At 44.8% G+C, this 9,727-nt stretch overlaps 1 protein-coding gene across 1 annotated transcript in view; it reads left to right on the plus strand.

The window, feature by feature from the left end:
* PPEF2 (protein phosphatase with EF-hand domain 2) overlaps nucleotides 1–9,710 on the plus strand; it is a 38,370-nt gene extending 28,660 nt beyond the window's left edge. The window contains exons 8-17 of the mRNA XM_084625789.1: nucleotides 479–645; nucleotides 735–771; nucleotides 865–1,014; nucleotides 2,333–2,683; nucleotides 3,096–3,281; nucleotides 4,039–4,181; nucleotides 5,019–5,125; nucleotides 5,581–5,744; nucleotides 6,789–6,876; nucleotides 8,075–9,710. Coding sequence (XP_084481915.1) covers nucleotides 479–645; nucleotides 735–771; nucleotides 865–1,014; nucleotides 2,333–2,683; nucleotides 3,096–3,281; nucleotides 4,039–4,181; nucleotides 5,019–5,125; nucleotides 5,581–5,744; nucleotides 6,789–6,876; nucleotides 8,075–8,295 — 1,614 coding nt within the window. The 3' untranslated portion in view covers nucleotides 8,296–9,710. The remainder of the gene's footprint in view (nucleotides 1–478; nucleotides 646–734; nucleotides 772–864; nucleotides 1,015–2,332; nucleotides 2,684–3,095; nucleotides 3,282–4,038; nucleotides 4,182–5,018; nucleotides 5,126–5,580; nucleotides 5,745–6,788; nucleotides 6,877–8,074) is intronic.
* The last annotated feature ends 17 nt before the right edge of the window (nucleotides 9,711–9,727 follow it).

A 9,727-nucleotide genomic window follows, 5' to 3' on the forward strand; every position in this document is an offset into this window, starting at 1 on the left:
CCTTAGAAAAGTCAAGGGGAGTTTTGTCATTAACATCAGTGGGGCAGGAATTTCACCATAGGGCACAATGACTAGATGACAGTACTGATTCTTTTTAGTTGCTGACGTGTATGATAAAAAGAACAGGAGGACTTGTGGCACCTTAGAGACTAACCAATTTATTTGAGCATAAGCTTTCGTGAGCTACAGCTCACTTCATCAGATGCAATCCGATGAAGTGAGCTGTAGCTCACGAAAGCTTATGCTCAAATAAATTGGTTAGTCTCTAAGGTGCCACAAGTACTCCTTCTCTTTTTGCGAATCCAGACTAACACAGCTGCTACTCTGAAACCTGTGTATGATAAAGATGCTGTGAATCAGAGGAGCTGGAACATGGATATATGTATGGGTGGCAGTGCGGAGGACGCAGGGAGGGCGGGATTTGCCGTCTGTCCCCTTCTCGCCCTGTGGCATTTGACTGTATTTCTTATTTGTGTAGAATGGCCTTCCCTCCCCGGAGAAGTCGTATGTGTTCAACGGGGACTTTGTGGACCGAGGCAAACAGTCCATTGAGATCTTGATCATTCTCTTTGCCTTTCTCTTGGTGTACCCGAAGGAGGTTCATCTGAACCGCGGAAACCATGAGGACCACATGGTCAATTTACGGTATGGGCGTGGACTGCGGCGGGGTATTGGAGTGTACTGTGCTTGTTATTAAATGGCTACTCAAAATCGTCTCTTCTGTTTCCATCTAGCTATGGTTTCACGAAGGAGGTCATGCAAAAATACAAGGTAGATTTGCTTTGAAATCTCACACGTTCTTTTCTGTGTCTGGCACACACTTCCTGGTGCTTCACCTCCTCCTTCCTGCTCTTGTCTTTCTAGGTGCATGGGAAGAAAATTCTCAAGATGCTCCAGAATGTCTTTTGCTGGCTGCCACTGGCCACCATAATCGATCAGAAAGTCCTGATTCTACACGGCGGGGTGTCTGACGTGACTGACCTGGTGCTGCTGGCCAAAATCCCAAGGCACAAGGTACATCTTCTTTGTGGACTCCTTGAAATACAAAGGCACCGCTGGTTTGTGATTGTGAGAGCTTGTTTATCTCTGGTATCCTGGCCAGAGAGAATAAAAACCCAGAGAATGGCTTTGTAGTGGAAGCATGTTTAGATCCCAGCTTGAAACGGACTGATTTGACTTAACTGAGTGTGTGCACTAGATGTAAAGGGGAGGAGAATAGAATAGCTTCTGGGTTTCTTTTCAGTGGGAAGAACATAGTTTCGGTCCTGGGTTGTGATGGATTTTGATGTAGTTAAATGGATTGGCTGAGGCAGGCTCTGTGATCCAAAGGGAGTCAGTAATAAGAGTTAGGACTCTGTCCCCTTGCTCATGGATTGTTTCCCTCGGTAGCACTGGTCCCCTTGCTCTGCACCCCCTGGCTTGTAATTCCTTTTTCAACACTGGGCTTGAGGATGGTCTGGTGTGGGTAAGGCACTACAGGGTGACTCAGGAAATGGGGGTTCTAGTCCTGGCTCTGCCCTAGGCAGATTCTGGAGTGACCTTACGCGGGTTACTTTCTCTCTGTGTGCCATGCTTCACCGCACTTCCCTACTGTGCAGGGGTTTGGGGAGGGCACATTTTCTTCTGAGGGATCCTGCTGTGATAACACCCACAAGATCTCTCCCTATAACCCGACGCCCAGCCAACCCACTCTCAGCTGCTGAAACTCTCTGTAAGCTCCCTTGTAGCTTTCCACATCCCCTCCAGGAATGACAGGAATCCCTGATCCCCCGCCTCCTTTAATCACTAAACTCTCCTTTTACCTTCCTAAAATCAAGTATCTTTTGCTTGTCCTGCTGCCAGCCCTTTCCACTTTCAGCTAGTTCGATTTCTGTCCGGGTACTGACATGGATCTCTTGATCATAGGATCTTAGTACCTCATAAGCATGTAAGGATTTTATCATCACATCACCCCTGTTCAACAGTGAGGCACTGCCCTCATTTTACAGATGGGGAAACTGAGGCACAGGGGGGTGGGGTGACTTGCCCAAGGTCACCCAGCAGGCAGTGGCAAAGCTGGGAATAGAATCCTGTCTCCACTAGACCATTCTTCCCAGCAGCACTAGCTTGGTTACATCCTACTTTGCACAGGACTCCACAATAGCTAGGGCCAGACCAGTAAGAGAGTATGATTAATCCCAATTTGACAGAGGGGGAAACTGAGGCCAGGAGTGCTGCATGACTTGGCCAAAGCCACAAAGGTGGTGTTTGTGTTGGAGCCAAGGTCAGAACTTGGGAGCTCCTGGCCCCCAGTCTGGTGCCCAGACCCACCCCTCTCTCTCTTTTCTTTCAGTTTGTTTCTGTGTTAAGGGGCAAAAAGAGAAAAGAGAAGAGTAGACACATGGACTCCAAAGCGATAAATGGCGAGAGCCCTGTGGGCGTTGATCCTCCGAGGAGCAGTTCGTTCCCTGGCTCATGCCTCCAGTCTGAGCTAGCTAGCGCTGCGAGCTCGGCCAGCAGGGCGGAGCTCTCCCAGTGGGTCCGGCAGATGGTCCAAGAGGAGCTGGAGAAGTGCCGCAAGCAGGTGGGGTTCGATGAGACTCCAGGGGACAAGGAGCTCACCTGTGTCAGCTCCGTCACCATGACCGAGTCAGAGCTGGAGTCCTGTGAAACAAGCGAGTCTAGCCAAGAAGAGTGGAAGCAGGTGAGTTCAACCTTGTTTCATTTGTCTTAGAGAAGACCGCACTAAGAATAATGTAACTTTTGAGGGAAATTAAAGTCCTGGGAACTCTTCTTCTCCCTTTAATACATTGTCGCTAGTTTATTTGTCTCTTTGGGGCAGAGACCATCTTCTTGTTCTGTGTATGTACAGTGCCTGGCACAGTGGAGTTCTGGTTCATCATGGGCTCCTAGGTGTTATGGCTATTATAATAATAATACAGAGCATGGTTGTGTGTTGCCGCACCATGGTATTGGAAATATCTCAGTATTCCCCAGTGCTTAGAGGAAATGATACCTGTGGAATCTCAGATGCTCTGGTGTGTGCAGTGTTGGTAAATGTTGGCATTGCAGCGGCAACCACTGTACAGAGTCGTCATGTATGTTTGATCTCTCAGATTGTAGATATATTGTGGAGTGACCCTATGCCTCAGGAGGGTTGTAAAATGAATACGGTGCGAGGAGGCGGCTGCTACTTTGGACCTGATGTGACAGAGAAGATTCTCCAGAAGCACAGTCTGCAGTTCCTGATCCGCTCTCATGAGTGCAAACAGGAAGGCTATGAGTTCTGCCACAATCGAAAGGTAGCTGGATAGGCCAATGCTAATGGGTCAGAGTTCAGAGTATTGGAGTGCATTTCTGTACTATCACTTTGGGCTTCTTTTGAGTTTTGCTTTAACTCTGAATTTCTTGGAGTCTAATGTTGATAGCTGTTGTTGATAACTACTGGACAAAATGCCTGTATGATTTTTACCCTGAAGTTACTGATACGTGCTTTCCACCTTAAGTCACTTTCTGGCCTGGGAATCTTGAACTAAATTACACTCCTGATGGATCTGACCCGCAGACGCTGCCCCTGCACACAGACCAAGCATTGAAAGGTGCTGTACTTAGCAAAATGGAATCCTATCTCCTTCGTTGCATAATTACCCCTGGGGCTTCCAAACAGATGTTCTGTTCAAAACTGCTTGCAATGATGCCAGGTTTGAAAACCGCAACTGTGTTTAACGAGCAGACACAGGACCAAATTCTGCTCTGAGATACACTAGTGTAAATCCAGAGTGACTTCACTGACTTCAGCAGAGTTAGTCTGGATTCATAGATGTAGGAGAGGAGAATGTTGCCAAGAGAAGTCAGTAAAATGACGAAAGTCTGGGGATGGTGTCCAGTGACTTTAGCCATGCACACAGAGAACATGTATCGTTTTCATTCTTCCCTTCCCAAACATTCTCCTAGAATTTCCTTTCCCCAAACAAGTTATACTCCTTGATCCGAGCTCCGATTGGTAAATGTGGATTATCTGTGTGTATTGTAAATGACTGTCCTTTTTTTTTCATTTAGGTACTGACCATATTTTCCGCTTCAAACTATTACGAGATTGGCAGTAACAGAGGAGCCTATGTGAAACTGGGGCCGGACCTGATCCCTCATTTTGTGCAGTATCAAGCTAACAAGACAGCCCATACATTAACTATGAGACAAAGGCAAGACTTTCTAGTTTAGTGTTAGAAATGGCACAAAAATACAAAGCTGTTATAGTGTTAGCCATGCTATTAAGAGATGCACTTTGGATCATCAAATTCCGCTTTAGGATTAAACCAGAATTGAGATTGATTAATCCAAAACCCCAGATATGAACATTCCTGACGTTTTGAGAAAGTTTGGATCTTGATTAATCAAGACTGGGTGTCTTTCTAAAAGATGTGCTTTAATACAAACAGAAGTTATGTGCTTGGTACAGGAATTACTGGGTGAGGTTCTGTGTGTTATGCAGAAGATGATCATAAACTCTTAATCTTTGGTCCATTTCCAGTCTTACACTTTATATTGAAAAGGGAACTCTTGCCATTTACAAACTATCTAGAAGTTTGACTCGATCACTTCAGAAGCTGATCATCCAGCATGTTATAGGTGGCTGATCTCATCTGAACAACCGAAACAAATGCGGACAAACCAAACCTTTGTCGGTGAATTAGGAATAACACGTGTGTCTATTCCTGGGACCAAGCGAGGCTTCTGAACCAATTTTAGCAGGGTCCTGAACTAGTTATGTGGGATGGTGGTGGGGCGTTTTGTAGCACTGGTCATAGTGCCGTGATTCGTGTTGGGATGAGTTACACCAAAGCTACGTGGCAGGGTAACTTGTGTAAGCTGGTGTTGCAGTTTGGTTTTAACTTGCCTGCAACAAATGCTCTACACTCATGTGAGACAAGGGTTTGTCCAGGGCATGCGTGAATGGTCCGGCAGGGGCAGATGCTCTTTATCTCGCTCTCAAGCGATGAGCTTTTTTAAAATGTCTGGCTCTCTTCTGCTTCTTCTAGGATCAGCAGAGTGGAGGAGTCAGCCTTTCGCGCGCTCAGGGAAAAGCTCTTTGCTCACACATCAGACCTCATCTGTGCATTTAAGAGCTACGACCAGGATGGAACTGGTAAGACTAAGCAAAGAAAGAGCTTCCTGTGCACTGGTAGGCAGTGGACAGGGCACCAGGCGGGTTTCCCTGGTGTAATGGAGCAGACTGTCTATGGCAGCTGTACAGCACTGGTTGGCAATGGGCTCAAAGGGGCATAAAGCAAGAGTGGGAAAACTTGGGCCTTGGTGTCCAGGTTGCTGCTGCCTGTGACCTTTGGAAACTTTGCTCTTAGGACAGGGAAAGATACCATATCTCTGCCTGTAGTGACATCCTCTCAGCCTCAGATCAGCTGATCTAGCTGCACCTTGACTGGAGGAATGTCACTCTAGTGCAGAGCTGTAGGAGTGAAAATAAGGCTTGTTGAGGTCCCATGTAGTCCGTGGACGATATAACCAACAGGATTACTAAATAAGCAACGCCGTTCTTCAGCCTCCGGTTCCCAAGGTGCTTTCACGAGTGTCCCTTTCAAACAGGAACCATCACACTGAGTGACTGGGCAACTGCAGTAGAGTCAGTCTTGCATTTCGGACTGCCCTGGCGGATGCTGAGGCCGCAACTGGTGCGCGGCACTGCAGGGGGCCTGCTGGAGTACAGATCCTGGCTGGATGACTTAGCTGTGGAACAACGGAGCAAAGAGGTAACTAACAGTGCAGCCATTCCTCAAAGCACGGTAGAAGGCTTGGACAATGAAGCCCACTTGACCACCAAACTGACAGGGCCTGCAGATCCCATGCTGATGAGTGCATGAATATGCTAGGAAAGGCTAGGAGAAATTCTTCCTGTAGGCCCTCATCCAAACCCCACTGAAATCGATGGGAAGATGCCCACTGAGTGTTCAGTAGGCATTAGATCAGGCCAATGAGCATTTTATTCAAGTAGTTAATAATTATATATTTATTTCTATTCCTTAAACACCAGCAAGTTAATCCCTTAATCCTCACAACAATCCTGTGAGGTAGGTAGGGACCAAACCTTTTTGTTCAGGGTAGGAGCGGATTTGTGTTCCTTTTATTAGCTTTTTTTTTTTTTTGTTAGGGTTCTTTTCATGCCACAGGAAGCCACTTAGGGGGCCAAAAATTAGAAAAGAAAAACAACACTAGAACTGGGGACCCAACTGGCATATTTAGATCCAGATTTGGAATAAGCCATAAAATTAGAGGTGTGAAAACCTAGCCCCTTGCGAAATTCAGGCCTGGATCCCGGTTTGAATTTAGAGTTGCTGAAGTTCAGGGCTTTTCAGATCCCAGTTGTAGTGATGTGGCTCTGAGACATTGTGTTTACGTGTTGCTGGATTTAGGAATGGCTCACCTCCAATTACTAAGATCGTAACTGTAGTGTAATCAGATATCTCAACGCAAACCCACTTGCACCTTACAATACTGTTAAGTGCTTGTAGATGGGGGTCACACTGGGATGCAGAATCATACCCAGGAGAATCAAAATGTCAAGACAACTCCAAAAGATTTAGATCTGTCTACAGTTAAAGTATTTAGTAAGGGTTTCTAGATGTTTCAGTTTGCAGCACAAGGTAATGTGAAAGAGCGATTCTTTTCAGGTGTAGATGAATTGCTTTTATTTATGCAATACAACTCGAATCACTATTCAAAAGCCTGAAATCCCAGCCTATGCTAGGACTGGGTAGTAAGTTTTATCATAAAAGGAAATGTGTTATATCTTCCAGCACATACAGTCAAGCTTGCTAGAAGCCATTTATCGAAACAGATCCAACCTGGAGACCATCTTCAGGATCATAGATAGCGATCATTCAGGTAAGGATGTGTTTTCTTCCCTCCTGCCTCTCTATTTTGTTCCATCTCACTTTTGGGCTCACACTCATTGTATGTTAAACCTCAGAAACTGGAAGCAGTTTGATCAATGGTTAGAACAAGGTCCTTGGGAACCACAATGGCCCTGTGGTTCAGCTGAGGATGGGTCTAGTTCACTCTAACTGTGGATGAATCACTTCTTTGTGCTGTGAAAATGGGCTCATGTAGGACCTCAGTGCAAAAGTGATATTACCTCTGAGGATGACTCCGTAGTTAAGGTACCCTGTTGGGACCCAGGAGATCTGGGTTTTGTTCCCAGTTGTGCTACAGCTACCTTCTGTAATGGCAAATTACTTATGCACCATTAAAGACAACGCTAGTTTTGTCAATGATTTCCAGGAGTGTAGGATCGAGACCTTAAACCAGTCTGTGCATCAGTTTCCCATCTGTAAAATGGGGTTACTACCTGACAGGATCTTCTGAAACTTAATTCAGTAAATGATTGTAATACACTGAGAGCATCAGATGAAAAATGTGGTAGGCATGTAGAGTAATATGAAGTTATCCTGGATAAGTTCATTAGAAAAGAATAAGGTATGTGTAACTGTTTGAGGTTACATTTGATCTATCCCATTAGTTAATCCCTTGGGCGGAGTGGCCAGCTAGCCAGCATCAACAAAAATGGGTGAAGATGACCCTGCAGTATCAATCCCATTATCCCCAACCCCCCAGTAAACAGCCATTTTTTATGCTGTTAAAAAATTATCTGTAAGAGGGCACTGTATCTTCTCCCCTCACTCCTGGTGCATCTCAGCTGTTTAGAACTACCTTCCTGCCACAATGCATTAAACCTTTGCTTCATTTTTGCCTGTCATCTCTGCATTAGTAGTTATAACAGTACTTTTAATACATGTTTAGAAAGTGCTGGAAAAGGGTAATTTAGCCTCTACACTCAATGGAGATATGGAGTATTGTCACTAGTTTATACATGGGAAAATGAGGCATATGCAGTAAATGATTTCAACGTCATGGAGTGAGGAACATGGCTTTCCTGACTGCTGCCAGTTCTGTGTAGGACTGCACCATTGCCTACCCCCGTGTGCTGCTGAAGGGGCAGGCTCAGAGGAGGGCTGCATGGCCTCTTGTACACATTTGAGGGCAGGACTGTCACTAAACTGAATTGCCAGTTTCTTCCCTGCAGGGCTTATTTCATTTGAGGAATTCCACCAGACCTGGAAGCTGTTCAGCTCCCCTATGAACATGGAGCTCACAGCTGATGGCATCAGTGACCTGGCCCGCAGCCTAGATTTCAACAAGGATGGAAACATAGACTTCAACGAGTTCCTAGAGGCCTTCCGCCTCATTGAACACACTCATGGTGATGATAAAGCGCCCCACCCAGCAGAGATGGCTGTTAGCTAGTAGGCTGCAATGCCTTTGGATGATCTCCTAAGCCGCAGCACAAACAAAGGCCCTGCCAGCAGCTATGACAACTTGTGGGGAAGTAGAACCGAGTTACATTTTAGACCTCTCAGTGCTGTTAGGAGTTACTGCCCCTGTTCCATTTTTTGGTATGAGAATTGGCCAAATAAGTAGTAATTTAAAAGGAAATGGAGGGAAGGTGTTGCTCAAGTAGATATTTATTCTAACACTCTGCAAGGGTATAGTGTAGCCTGTTACCCCCATTTACTGACATTTCTGTAAACTATTACAGGATCATTAACAATGTTTGTGAAGTGGCATTATTAGGAACATCTGCACTAGCTGAAGTGTTAAGTACAAACCTAAAAACAGGGTGCAGGAATTTTGTTCTTTAAATAGACTTAAAGCCCAGAAGCAACCACTGATGATGAGCTAGAGTCTGACTTGTATAAAGTCAGGCCATCGTGTGAAGTTCTCTCTCTCTTTTTTTAAATCCAGTCTTGCTTTAAAGACTTCAAGTGATGAAGAATCTGCCACATCCCTAGGGTAAGACACTCCAGTTGTTAATCAATCACCTTGCTAAAATGTGCTTTGTCTAGGAGAAAGAGATCCACTAGCTAGAGTTTTACAAGAGGGGTCAGCAACCTTTCAGAAGTGGTGTGCTGAGTCTTCATTTATTCACTCTAATTTAAGGTTTTGCATGCCAGTAATGCATTAACGTTTATGATATATAACTAAACTATTGTTGTATGTAAAGTAAATAAGGTGTTTAAAATGTTTAAGAATGGGCAGTGTGAGTGCCACTGAATATCAGCTCCCGTGCTGCCTTTGGCACAAGGGCCAGTGGTTGCCTACCCCTGAGATAGATACTTAAGAGCTGCTATACAGGTTCAGGTAATTGACCCATCGCCACTAACTAGTGCTGCAGAGGAAAGTGAAAACTTTCACATAACAGCGAAAACGTTTGAACAATACACTGGAAGTACTGTTAGCTGATACAGTTGGAACAAATCAAGGGCTAGATTCACCCAAGCTTCACAAAATGATGTACCTCACTAGGATTTGCTGAATAATGGAGGCAATATTTGACCCTGAATTTGCAGAGAGTAATGGTATTTACCAAGGACTTTTCACCTTGTTTAGGAACCCCAGACAGACATCGGTCAGGTTTGAGTCATATTTCTTATTATAAAAAAATATTCCAAAATGCTGTATCTAGAGTAATGCTAGTATAATGCAGGGGAAGAAATCAGGCAAACTTAATTTTTTTACAGTATGATGCTTGGTAGATTTCTTTTGTAGCACAAGTCTGCTGTATTTCAGAATTTGTTAGTCACAAGTGCCTTTGACAAATCTCCAAGTAGCTATCTTTCCAAAGAATGAACAATGTAAGTATGCCTGTTTAGAAATAAAAAGGCAACATGATAAAGGA

Source organism: Lepidochelys olivacea (assembly GCF_965140295.1).
Source record: "Lepidochelys olivacea isolate rLepOli2 genome assembly, chromosome: 4".
NCBI lineage: Eukaryota > Metazoa > Chordata > Testudines > Cheloniidae > Lepidochelys > Lepidochelys olivacea.